The sequence below is a fragment of the Neomonachus schauinslandi genome, chromosome 13 (assembly GCF_002201575.2).
Source record: "Neomonachus schauinslandi chromosome 13, ASM220157v2, whole genome shotgun sequence".
In the NCBI taxonomy this organism is placed as follows: Eukaryota; Metazoa; Chordata; class Mammalia; order Carnivora; family Phocidae; genus Neomonachus; species Neomonachus schauinslandi.
This window is the reverse complement of record NC_058415.1, coordinates 2,287,503-2,301,234: the sequence shown is the minus strand read 5'-3', so window position 1 is coordinate 2,301,234 and position 13,732 is coordinate 2,287,503. Positions and strand designations below refer to the sequence as shown.

At 50.3% G+C, this 13,732-nt stretch overlaps 1 protein-coding gene across 2 annotated transcripts in view; it reads right to left on the bottom strand.

Moving 5' to 3' along the window:
* Positions 1–592: 592 nt before the first annotated feature.
* SPIN1 (spindlin 1) overlaps positions 593–13,732 on the bottom strand; it is a 76,271-nt gene continuing 63,131 nt past the window's right edge. For both annotated transcript variants that reach the window (XM_021694452.2, XM_021694451.2), the window contains exons 4-6: positions 8,687–8,940; positions 4,305–4,538; positions 593–847 (exon numbers count right to left, since the gene is read on the bottom strand). In XM_021694452.2, the coding sequence (XP_021550127.1) occupies positions 648–847; positions 4,305–4,538; positions 8,687–8,940 (688 nt within the window). In that variant the 3' untranslated portion in view covers positions 593–647. The remainder of the gene's footprint in view (positions 848–4,304; positions 4,539–8,686; positions 8,941–13,732) is intronic.

The window sequence follows — 13,732 nt, the reverse complement described above, 5'->3', positions numbered from 1 at the left end:
TCTGAACTTCTGACTTCCAAAACACGCCGCACGTCCCTGTGTGTCTCCTGTGCCCACATTTACTTTTAAATAAACAGCAGTAATATATGAAATCGGACTGACTCAGGACAAGCACTCCTGTTAACTGGAGAGTATTATTGAACCCCCGCCCCAATCCACAGAGAACGGACTGCCAAGGAAGTGTGTGTGTGTGCGTGCATGTGCGCGTGTGTGTGTGTGTGGTGCTTATGGACACACACAGATGTGGACAGGGAGAGCGAGGTGCATACGTCTCAACAAAGAAGGCGGTACCGACAGTACCAGACTAAGCTTGCAGTGTGGCAGCAGACAGGGAGAACTACAGTGCCGGGGAGCTGGGGGCGATCCAGTCCAGTCTACACGACCGCGACGCTAGCTTAACTTTACCAAACTTGCCCTAACTCCCCTCCAGACACAGAGACTTCTCGTAAGAGGAAGGAGTTCCTTACACAAAATGCTTTGTGTTCACATAAATCTGTACTATTCAGAACAAAACCAGTTCTGCTGGCAGAGATTGTGGGTTCGCAGGGACATTTAAGCTTTCATTAAACTGGAAAGCAATCAAGTCTTTATGTCTACAAATTATACATTTAATAGTTCCACAAATTTGGCCAAGTTCATGATGACATCTAGGATGTTTTCACCAAATCGTAGACATAAATATGGAAATCGTCATCAAACTTGATGAAATAGACAGACGGTTTGGCCTCCACTTGATGAATGACCATGCCAGTCCTTTTAGAGCCGTCCTCTTTGGCATATTCCACCTGTTTGCCTACCAGGCTGTCCACAACTTCTCCCGGTTCCCTTTCTGCTGGAGGAGAATCATCTGCATTAAAGAGGGGAGAAGAAAGAATTTAAAGTCAATTTTTACGTATGTACCAACTCACATGTCTATTTTAGTAATAATTTTTTAAAATGTTAACCCCTGGATTCACCCTAATTATCTAGAGCAAGAGTCAGGCCACTTTTCCTTCAAGGGCCAGAGGCTCGAGGACATATGGTCTCTGCACCAACTGCTCGGCCCTGCCAGTCCCATGAGAACAGCCGAGAGAGAGTGCAGAAATGAAAGGTGTGGCTGTGTGCCAATAAAACTTTATTTACAAAAACAGTGTGCCGCCCCCCACCCCAGGATGTAGGCATGTCAAGGATTTTGAAAATCATAACCAGAAATCCCCGTGGCTTGTGTTTAATTACAACTGAGACCGTCTGAGAGAATGAAGCAAGGAAAGGCCACGGAAAAGCCTAGATGCACAGAACTTCTCCAAAGTAAGCTGGAGTGACTTTGAAACAGGCCTTCAAAACAGACAATACCTCTTGGGACACTGAGAATATGCCATTCTCTTCAACACACGCCTGGTCTTTTTCCTGTGACTCCTGAAACCTTCTTTTTCCCCACGTTCACTGCAGCACACATGGTCTTCCTATCCCAGCTTCCGAATAAGACTTCCTGTGCTCTGAAGACAGGTGCCGAGCGAACCCCTTCCCAGACTAATCACGACGGGACCTCCGGGATGGCAGAGGCACTCGCGCCTGTCAGACGGTCCCCAGCAAAGCCTGCGCGCCGGAGAACTCTGCCCTGAGCCGGCAGGGGCTACGAGGTGTTCTCGGAGCACAGAAACCAGAGCAGACCCGATGGGCAGGGGGATGGGCTGGGTGGCTACCACCCTCTCTCAAGAAACCCCTGCAGGTCGTGCGTGGGGCGAGCTCTTTTGCAAGGAGCAGCAGAGGGCTTCCAGATGCCCCCGGGGGCGGTGGGTCCTGCTTTACCCCAGGCCGCCTGTGCTCACGCCACTCGCACAGCACCCCAAGCCTCACACACAGCCTGCTGTGGCCCCGAGCATGTGTCTGTCCCTCACGGTGGACACAACCCTAACCCCGCCTCTCTGACCGCCAGTGCCGCCAGCCACATGCCTGAGTCTACTGGTCCTCAGGTCTCCTGAGCAGGGAAGCGATGTTGAACCCGAAGCTCAAGTCTCTCTTCAAAACTGCTCTTTCCTCGGCAGCGGCGCCAGCCCACCATGCTTTCGGGGCGCTGCCCGTTTACAGAGCATTCCAAAGACGCGACGGCCAGGCATTTCGCTACTGAGCCAAGATGCAAGGGCCTCACACGGAGGCCCCTGCAAGCTCCCAGCACCAGGGCAGCATCTCCTGTGGCCGCTGCACGTCCACACTCGCTAAACCACTTAGCGGGTGGGTGAGGAGCCCAGGAGACGCCGCGGGCAGTCCCAACGCCCCTACGCTTTCCCAAGCAAGGCCAACAGTTCTCACTGCGGAGCTTTCTCTACAGAAAAGTCAAAAATCAACTTCATACAGACTGGAGAAATGCTTTTAAGGAACACTCTCCTGATCATTAAATTCCTGCCCGTATAAATACTTCCCTTTACAGATATATGAAGAAAATGCACAAAGCCTAAGACAAAGAAAGAAGGTGGAGAGTCAGGGCCGGATGAGCACTGTGAAAGCAAGTTCACTGCCTGCCTTGTTGACGGAAGACCCCGAGACGTGCTGACACCCTGTGCTGGAGGGAAGGCTATGGAGTAGTTAAAAAAGAACAGGCTTACCCAAAAATGAAAGTAAGAAAATAATTCCATTCATAACAGCATCAAAAAGAGCAAAATATTTAGGAATAAACCTAACAAAAGAAGTATAAAACTAATACTCTGAAAACTACAAGACACTGTTGATAGAAATCTTTAACTCTCAATAAATGGAAAAGTATCCACACTCCTGGGTCAGAAGGCTTCACGGTGTCAAGATGATCAGAGATTCAGCACAATCCCCATCTGAATCCCAGCTGACCTCTTTGCAGAGAATGACAAACTGATTTCAAAATTCATGAAATTGCCATGGACCCAAAAGAGTCAAAACAATTCTGAGACAGAACAAAGTAGGACTCAGCACCTCCCAACGTCAACGCTTACTTCAGAGCCGTGTGACCGAGTATGGCACGTGCCCCACAGACAGGAGCACAGCCGTCCATCTGCGGCCAGCTCCCTTTCACCACGGGTGCCAAAACCACCCAGCAAGGAAAGAACGGTCTTTCCACAACATGGTGCTCAGACAGTGTGCACAAGAATGAAGGGGGACCCTTCCACCACATCATAAAAATTAACTCAACACGTTATTGAAGATCAAAATGTAACAGCAACACCTATTAAGACTCGCAGAAGAAAACGAAGAGGTACATCGTTTACGGCCTTGGACACAACACCGAAATGAAAGCACGAGTTACAAAAGAGAAAACAAATTGGACTTCATCACAATTAAAAACTTCTGTGCTTCAAAGAGCACCACCAATAAAGTGAACAGAAACCCACAGAATAAGAGAAAGTGTCTGCAAATCCTACATGGGTCAGGAGACCCGCAGAGAGACCCAGACTCTGACAGACTTCTCTCCGAAGAAGACACAGAACCGGGGCACCTGGGTGGCTCAGTTGGTGAGGCGTCTGCCTTCAGCTCAGGTCATGATCTCAGGGTCCTGGGATCGAGTCCCGCATCGGGCTCCCTGCTCAGTGGGGAGCCTGCTTCTCCCTCTCCCTCTGTGCTAACAGATAAATAAAATCTTAAAAAAAAAAAAAAAAAAGACACGGAAATGGCCAATAACACACAAAAGGACGCCTGACGTCTTTAGTGATCAGGGAAATGCAAACCAAGCCCACGATGAGGTAGCATTTCGCAACCACAAGGACGGCTAGAGTGAAAACGTCAGTTAACACGTGTTTGTGTCAGAACCCTCACACACGGTCAATGCACGTGGAGAAGGGTGCAGGGGTCCCCCAAACAATTCAACAGTGACACAGACCCATCAATCCCACTCCTCGGTATGCACCCAAGAGAACTGAAAACATCCACTCAGAAACCTGCGCACGAGGGTTTACCACGGCATCCTTCATAACCAGCAAGGGGTGGACAACCCACACACCCATCCGTGGACGGATGAACACATGTGCATACGGTGCCGCTGTATTTGGCATGAGAAGAGAGAAAGCACTAACACGTCACAACACGAGGAGCCTTGAAAATGGTGAGCGGAGTGAAGGAAGCCACACAAGAGGGGCCCACCATACTCCACCCATGCCAAGTCCACAGCCCAGAACAGCACATCTACTCGGCAAAAGGTGCAAAGTTTCACAACTTATGCTTGGTGCAGGACTCAAAGAATAATCACTTGACCCTAGTAATCAAAACAAGATACATCTACAAAACAGTTCATCAAACACCTCGTTCTAAAATTCAAGTTCCTCTGAAATTAACAGAAATAAAGGCTGTCAATACACACTTACTAGAATCGGGCATAATGCGAAGGTCGCCTTCTTTATAATCATCTAAGAGCTGGTACATGTACAAGACAGGGTCCTTCTCGTAGGTGATGTAGAACCATGTGTTCATGATGGGGGCACGTGCTAGGACCATCCCCCTCCACTCATCCTTGGAGCCGTCCTCCGTCTCAAACATGTGCTCTACCGCCTTGCCGATCATCGTGTCGGCCAGGTGTGCATCGCTGATTCGAGAGGTCGCTGGGGACAAGAAGCAAACAACGGTTCACACGGGGTTTTACCAGGTACGTACCGTGAAGACTGGGCTCATGCAAGGGGGCAGCCTGAAGGGCTGCCCGTGCACCACACCAGCACCCCTGTGGGGCCCGACCACGGGATCCCACGGGCACTGCCACGTCCCAAGTCAGCTGCTGAGAGAACCTGCTGTTCTTCTGTGAGTCTTCCTAAACTCCTCTGCCCTTGGTATTGTGTCTAAATTGGAACTTCAATGGTCTGTCGGAGGTACACAGTGTGTTCTGGTATCAACAGTTACTTTGTATGTTGCGGTAGTGACCGCCTTCCTGCAGAATTCCAAAACAGGAGCGTTCCCACGCACGCTCACTCACCTTCTCTTTATTAACACCTATGTAACCACATGCCAGGGATGAAAACTAAGCAATGCACCCATGCCAGGCCTGAGAGGTTACTCTCACGTCCACATTGTTTCCCACAGCGACCAGACCGTGCCTCATGATGGTCACACCAGCCTGCGCTTTGACACGAAATGCCCCAGTGCTTCCGCTTGGTCATGTGAAGAACAAATTGCTTCCCTGGGCCTGCAAGCCTCCCCTCCTGGCCTGTCCCTGCCCCCACGGGCCTCTCCCTTCTCCCCACCAGGCTCCCCCATCTGCGGGATCACCAGCCACCAGTCGCCTCCTCCCACTGTCTTCCCTAATGACACCAGCCACCACGTGCAGACACCATTGACAAAAGCAGGGCCCTTCCCGTCTGCTTCCCAACACGGAGATCACAGGGCACCAACACCTGCCGTACAAACTAATCCTTGGTCCTGTTCTGTGTTAAGAGGCAGGCGGAAAATCGCAGCCTTCCTTTTAAAAATACTGGGAAAATTACGGAGGATCCTAATGATTTTAAGCTTTTCCTGGTCCCCACGTTTTAGACAAATGTCTTTAAAAACAATTAGCACTTCTATTTTATTCATCCGCAAGTGCTCCTATTTCTGTTAAAATAAAATTCAAAGGAACACAGATTGTAATTTCTTACTAAAGATACTGTTACCCAATTTTATCAGAAGGACACTGTAAACACATATGGTGGTTCTCTCTACTTACATATGCAGTAATTCTCCAAAATTACATAAAACTCCCCACTGCACACTAAAGCAAAGCCTACTAGTTTCAAAAGTTCTCAAACTTTTCGATCTCTGGACTCCTGTACAGAATGCTCAAAAATTTCTGAAGATCTAAAAGTGCCCTTCTTTATATGAATAACTATCAGAATCCAGTATGTTAGAAATTATAAATGACAAATCCACAAAATGTATTTCTAATGAAAAATAAGTATACTTTCTAATAAAAACTCAGTCGGCAGTGTGGTATGGTTTTACATTTCTGATGCCCAGCTTTATAGAAGGACATCCAGACTCTCCTGTCTGCTGCTGCATTCAACCTGTGACATGCTCTTTGGGGTGATGTACAAAATCCAGCTTCACAAAGACCTGTTGCTGAAAAGGGAGTCTTCCGTTAGTGTTTTCAGGAAACTGCAGAGCTCCCGTGTGACGTAACAGCTCTTCAGCAGTGAACTGCGGTGCAGAATTGGAAATCCTTACCAGCAAACCTGTCACACTGTCACGTGAAAACTCACTCTCTCCAAAACATGTACAGAACTCCTACAACTCAGCAGCAACAAAAATTAATTAACCCGACTACAACCTGGGCAAAGGCCCCAAATAGGCATTCCTGCAAAGATGACAGACAAGTGGCCGAAAAGCATGTGAGAAGATACCTGACATGACTAATCGTCAGGGAAACGCAAACCCAAACCCACAGTGAAGGGCAAGGGCTGGTGAGTGTGGTAGAGAAACTGGAGCCCTGTGCACTGCAGCTGGAAACGCAAAATGCTACCCACACTGTGGAAAACAGCACGAGTCTCCTCAGAAAATCCAACACAGGATTCCACTTCTGGGACTCTCCTCCAGGGAAAGGAAAGCAGGGGCGCGGAGAAGCATCTGACTGCCACGTTCACGGCAGCGCCACCCACGGCAGCCCAACCGTGGGAGCGGCCCAGGCGTCCGTCCATGGATGGAGGGGTGCACACGTGCCATGCAGGGTCACGTGGCCTTGAGAGGGAAGGAGATGCTGCCACCAGCTAGACTCGGCGAGCCCTAGGCACACTGTGCTGAGGAAGCAGCCCATCACAGGAAGACACGTACTCTACAGTCCCGCTTTGGAGGTATGGAACGTGACCGACTTCATGGAAACAGAGTAGAAGCGTGGAGGCGGGGGCCAGGGAGGAGAGCTGCTGTTTAATGGGGACAGAGCTGTAGACTGACAAGATGAAGAGATCTGGAGATGTGCTCCACAGCAGTGTGAATGCACTTAACACTAGCTGAATTACGGACACTTAAAAATGGTCAAGGCAGTAAATTTCAGGTCACGTGTTTTTTTTTTCCACCAAACAATCTGTCAGTCTTCAAATGGCTCCTTTACCAACACACAGTCTGGTCCCACACAGAAGATGACTGTTTGCTGAGTTATGCAACGCTGCCACCTTCCCACGTGGAGTGTTAAGTGAAGGCCACAGAACTTCCAGACTGCGGGATCGCAGGGCAAACCACAGTCAGCACATGATCTACTGCTGGTTTGTATAGAAGCCTTCAGATTTCCTTTTTAAAATGCTCTGCTGTTTACAAAAGCAACCCCTGTCTCCTGCTGGGAACTACAAAGCAAAACATTAGGCAACTCTGAAGTCCATCACCAGAGATACTTAAAGATTTGGGGGTATTTTGGTTTGGTCAAACCATGTTTTTACCAAGATAAAAGGACTTTTTCTGTCCTTACAAAGGCAGAAGAACTCAGGAAAAAGGGCAGGGACACACAGCAAAATGCAGTAAATCTCATGTGGGCTGACAGTCTTGCCCCAGAAGAGATGCAGATTAAACTTCTGGATCAAAAGAATATATGATAATTACTTCCTACAAACAATGGAGATGAAGGTTTGGACATTTTTTAAGACCTGCAGGTAAGACTCTTCAATGTGCATTTCTTACGTTGGAAATGGGCGAACGTCAAGATCAAGAGGAAACTGATGATATATGCCTCAGGAGGAAGAGAGAGGGTCCAGTGGCCCAGAGAATAGTAAGATGTGACAGAAGCCAGAAATGCAACGCTGCGCAATGAGTTACCTTTCATAATGGATAAAGAAGATGGAAAGCAAGACTTCAGTGAGAACTGAGCTGCATTTACACAGGATGAGGAAACACCAACAAGATACATGCTGCTCTGGCAAAGAGTTAACATGCTGGGGAAGCGCGTGGGTCCCAAGAGCACAGTGGCAAAAACAAAGGGGACAGAGGGACTAAAGAGCTCCCTCGCCTGACAACCCGACCCCACGCTTCTACCCCTCCAAGTCCACCTCTGCCGGGACTGGGTCTGTTAACTCAGAGGCTTCTTCTAAAGACCATCCCAAAAGCATAAACCAGAGCTCGTGCACGAGCAGCAACGCTGTCAGAAAACATTTCCAAGTGAACACGCTGAAGGAAGTAAGGTTAACGTGCATGCATTTTACTTTATTCTTAAAGATACAATCAGTCATTATTACTAACTGACACCTTACACCTTAAAGAACTAGGTTATGAAGGTGAAGCACATTTGTATGACACTTCACAAAAGAAAGGGCTGCTCACTTCCCCAGTCACTGTGCAAACAACAAGATTGCGTATTCAAGCCCACGGGTTCTGGCGGCCTGAATTATGGCTGAAAGGGCAACGATCACTTATGTAATAACACACACTGTGAGATATACTTCACATAAGGATTCTAAAATAAAGGCATAAACTACTATATAATCGGATGAAATAACCACACAGCATATTTGAGCTAATAAGAAAATATTCTTACCCATCAGAGTCCACATGAACAGTGAGCAAAATGTGGGAAATAACCATGTTAGACATTATCAGACTGTCAATTTCTTCAGCAATAACTTCATATATCTTTATATCCCTCACAGTTCCTTGAACTGTGGTTTTAGTGACTTAATTATGTATCTGGAGTGCTTGTACTCCAGTAAAAATAAAAATACCAATAATGCAAAAGAATAACAAAAAAGCATCCATTTCAATAATCATTTTTAAAGCATACAATGCACAAATAATAAAGAGAACTTACCAACTCTATCAGGGAGGACTTCGAGCGCAGAAACTCTTTCATCTTTATTAAGTTCTAGTCCATAAACACAGTCAAATCCATCGTATTTTATAAGATACAAAGAAGGATTTACAGGCACCTGGTCCAGAACGGTTCCTTTCCACTGGGTGACAGGGCCACTCCCCTCCTTCCACCCATGCTGAATCCTGCAGCCTACGATGTTCCGCCGGGGCTGGGAAACAGGTTTGCTCGGCCCCACACTGCTCCGATGTTTTCTGCATTCACACATATACACACGTAAGGGATCATCTCAGAAGTACGCACCCCTCGATCCAACGCTACCGCTAACCAGCATGCTCTCCTACGGGTTATCCCAGGCCCACGCCAGCTAATGGTGCCACACTCCCGGTCCAGGTGCCTCCAGGTGAGCCCTCGGGGTCACCGTGTGTGCACACGGCGTGCTGGCCACAGGGCTCCCCACGCACGCACTGTGGACGGGAAGAACACCACTGCCGGTGGCAACCTCAGCCCTCATACTGAGCACGAGCACAGCGTTCTCAGCATTCGCGTTCCCGCTCATGAGTCAATTCACAACGATCCCAGTTAATCATAGAAAGAGAAGGGCTGAGCGCGTGAAATATGTACACATGCACATGAACCCGTTCCTCGTCCAGCGGAAATGTGCAAACGTTCCATCTCACCCACTCCAGGGTCCACGCCACAAGCCCCCACCACCTTAATCAGTGAGAAGAAACAAGACATTGAGCTTCTTCCCCCATTCCGCCAGCCAGTCGTCCAGGCCGGCTGGCATCCCCACGCTGTACCTTCGGTTATCTCTAGAAAACACAGAATCTTACACACTTGCATTTGTGACAAATACTTAATGTAATGTAAAAATTATTGCAGCAACACCAAACCACATTCTTCCCGGATCATTAACAACTGAAAAATCTACACACGATGTTTACAAGCAGTACACGTGGGTCTTGGGATCAGGGAAGGAATCCTGGTTCCACCTAGGAGTCTGCACACAAGGGACCGGCTGGGCGTGAATACAAGCTGAGGGCCAGGGCCATGCCCTGCCCGTGCTTCCGCGAGAACCTCTGGTGATCAGAAAGCTCTCAGCTGCTGCACCGTGAGGGCAAGTAATTAGCGAGTGGCGTACACACAAACTTGGAAAGAAAAACAATTTATTGTTGGCTGTAATATTTAAAGCTACAGAGGTATGTACGTCAAACAGTCGAGTCTGGTAAACTCAGTGGTTCTGTGAGACAAACAGGGTCCGGCAAATCATGGCTGCCCGATGAGGCCAGGTTAGCAGAGGGGACAGGGCCCAGGAGGAAACCGTCTCACATCGGGCTGAAGAAGGGGTCCTGAGGCTTCGTGCAGGGCTGTGAGGACAGCAGAAATCATGGGTCTGCCCCCTGCCCCCCCGCAAGGCTCAGGAGGCACCCAGCAAACCCAGCTCCCAACAGGATGGTGCCATAGGAGACAAAGGAGGTGGGCCTCAGAAGGGACGACGGAGACACCCCACACTGGCCTCACGGGTACAGAGGGGCTCAGAGCTGGGCAGGGAGGACAGCCGTCAGGGGAGCCCCAGCCCTCCTCACACACAGAGGCCTCACAACAGCACCGGGAGGGAAGCACGTCCAAAGACAATCTGCCCACTGTCAGGCACACAACAGGGGTCAGGACAGGGAAGGAGAGACAGAAGCACCCAGAAATGAGGACTAAACTGGAGGAACCCGGCCAACAGACACCGTGGGGCGCGCCTGGGAAAGAGGACAAGGGGACGGCGGGGGCAAAACAGTCACGGAAAGACAGGGACAGACACGAACTCCAGCTTCCGTAAAACAGAAGGACACCAACACAACTCAAAAAAAAATTCCCTGAAATAGAAGACGGACATGTGCACAGGCCTCCCTGGGAAAGTGGACCCCCAACCACAGACACTAACATTCTAGTAAAACAAAGGGACTTCAGGGAACAGAGCATCTTGTGGGCACCCGGGTGAAAGGGACCACATCACGTGTAGGGAAAACTGGGAATGTGACAGTGATGCTGGGGCTACCAGACAACAGAGTGGCGGGGTCAGGTCCTCAGGAGGGAAACGTGAGCCGAGGGCTCTCCGCTGACCTCCAAGGCCCAGGAAGAACGTCCTTGCCAGGACCTCCCAAGGAGTCACGGGAGTTCCTGCAGAGGCTGACTGCAGGCCGGGAGCGCCTCCTCCAAGGGCACACAAACTCGGGGAATGGGAAAGAGGGGCGCGCAGCAAGGCAGAGCTGGACAGAGAGTATTTGAGACCGACGGCCCCTCATCTGACGGGGAGAGGGGAGTGAGAGCCGGACTGAGAGATGCGCACAGCAAGGAGCCCCCCGACGCCCCCAGACTCTGCAGCGTGCAGCTCGGTGCAGAGGAGAAGGTCAGCACTGCGCAGCACCGAGTCTGTGCCCTGCAGCTATGAACAATGCTCAACCCCAATGACCGCGAACCTCAGGCCTCTTCACAGACCCTGGAAGCGCGCCGTGTGGGGAAACGGCTGGAATCTTGCTAGCATGGCGTTTCTCCTCCATCAATCCATCACCTACTTCTTGGGACGTCCAGGCAGAAGTCTTAGTGATGCACACTGTGTACGGGGTCAGGCTTTCTGCACAGCAAGGGAGGGGCTGGCTCCCAAACCCCAGCGAGGAAGGAATGCAGTCCCGTGCAGCATTTCGGCGATTCACGCAAACGCTCCGCCATCGCTACCAAAATTACAGGCCAGCACAGCATCTGCGCCAGTGTCAACGTGGCTGAGCCACAGTACTCGGTACGTGGTCAGTCATTACTCCAGGTGTTTTCTGTGAAGGCACTCTTCTAGAAACACATGGAAATCGCAGATGGCCCCCACACAGTGTGGGTGGGCCTCGTCCAATCAGTGGAAGGTCTTAAGAAAAAGTGTTCTCACAGGAAGGTGCACTTTTCCCTCGGATTGGAGCTACAACACCAGCTCTTCCCTGGGCTCTAGTGGATGTCCATGCGTGTGCACACACACCTACACACACACGCACACAATCACCACCTGTTCTGTCTCCTTGGAGAATACAGACCACAGCCGGAGAAGTTTCTATCCGAGACTCTGAGGCAGGACATCTTCTGTTAACCATGATTCTCAACAAAACCACCCTAAACTTGGCCAGGGACAGCACAGAGGGTCAGCTGGAGACGCAGAGAAGCACGCTCAGCCACGCATCCCTCGTACACTCGCAAGCGTCGCTGCTGTGGCCCACAGCGGTTCCTGAGGAGGGAGCGGAGCACCGCGCTCCGCCGTGTTTCCCGGCTATGTCCAGAGGCAGCACAGGCCCCCGCCCTCCCCGGGGTCCCACAAGGGACTCAGAGCTGCTGGGTGGTCCCCTCCAAAGCGGCCCCTGCACCCTTTACCCGGGACACAGCGGTCCTTCCCTCTGTCTTCGCTAAGGGAGCTGGAAGCCCCAAGTCCTGCTGCCGTCCACGGGACGCCTGGGCGGGTCCAGCACCCTGTTGTGCGTCTCTGTGCGGCACTGTGTCATCACCCGCGTCTCCCTCCGTCTGGGCAGCTGGGATGACGGAGGTTCTGTGCCCCGCACGTGGCGTAGCTCTGGTCTTACAGAAGCTACCTCTACCCTCTGAAGTGCTGCATTTAGACTTAACGTTCTTCTACTAAAATCCACAATTAATCAAAACCTATGCCTTCTCTTTCCTAGCTCTAGCAAGACCATAAATAAGCAAAAAACTCTTAGTAAAAGAAGGAAAATTAAAAAAAACACCTCAGCACATTGTAACCCCACCTGACGCTGCTGGAATTTGGGCTGCTCTTCCAAATTGTTATTTTTCCTTTCGTTATTATCTGAGTAACTTTTTTAAACATTACCTTATTTAGAAACAAACAAGGAAGGAAAGATTTTTGTTGCTTCTTGTAACATTCCCATCTCGTGGACATGTTATTTTTCTAAATACACCCTGTGGTGACGCAGACGGGGTTCAGAGGCAAGCACAGGTTCCTGCAAGCCTCCAGATGCTGTCCTGGTGCCCACGTCCCCAAACCACCTTGGTCCACACATCAGCTTCAAGACCCTTCTCCCCTCAGTGCCTGCGTCAGAAAACAGTATTTTCATTGTCTCCCATTTTCCAAGTTACAGATGTCAGGTGCCAATCGATCCTTCTTCATTTTGACTGGTTTTTCAGAGTTGCTTTTAGCACTTTCTTTGTTCCTGCAATCAGAAATGTCACTGGAACTTGTGACTTGTGTTTTTCACCACCCCTCAACTAGCACTTGACCGATCTAGAGAGAGCTGCACAGAATTATCTCCCATATTATGACTCTTGATCCTACCCCCTCCGCTCCTTTCGTAACAGGAGGGACGGAGGGTTTCCAGGTGTGTCCTCCAAAATCCACCTTCCCCAACGATGCTCGCCTTCCAGAAGGACTCAGACCAAGTGTTCCTGAATCAGGTAAAATAGATAGGCTTGAATTTCTGCCTATCTACTGAATATCTTACATAGTATCTTTAATTTCTAGAAACTGATGGCTTGATCTTGTCTTCAACGGCGTCTCTTCAATTAACAAGTCTCCCAACATCGGGGGTAACGTTCGCCTCCTTCCCCGGTTCCTCTATGAACTCTGCGGGTCGGCCTTGTCTGTGTTGGGTGTGGATCCCCGGTTAGCTCTTCTGTTGTGTGTGACAATCTCTCGCGCCATCAGTGCTCCTCAGGTGCCTGCCGTCTGCCCGGACCCTCGTGTTACATGCAAGCTGGGGCCACAGCGTCTGTGGTGGGGAGCACGTCCTTGGGCCCAGGCGAGCCCTGACATCGGGCAGGATCTGACACGCAGCTATGATGCAGGGGGCTGCGGAGCGGCCAGGAGGTGAGTGAGAGACCTTGGGGAGGGCAGCAGGGGCAGGCAAGCAACTAGGCGAGCTGGTTTCTCTTCGGCTGTAGCCAGCCCTGGTGGTCTCCGACCTGCGTGGATTCCAGAGTCTACTCTGGTGGTCACTCTTTGGACGGCCTCCTTTTCTCCTCAAAGTGGCAGAGAGTTCCTCAGCTCAGCTT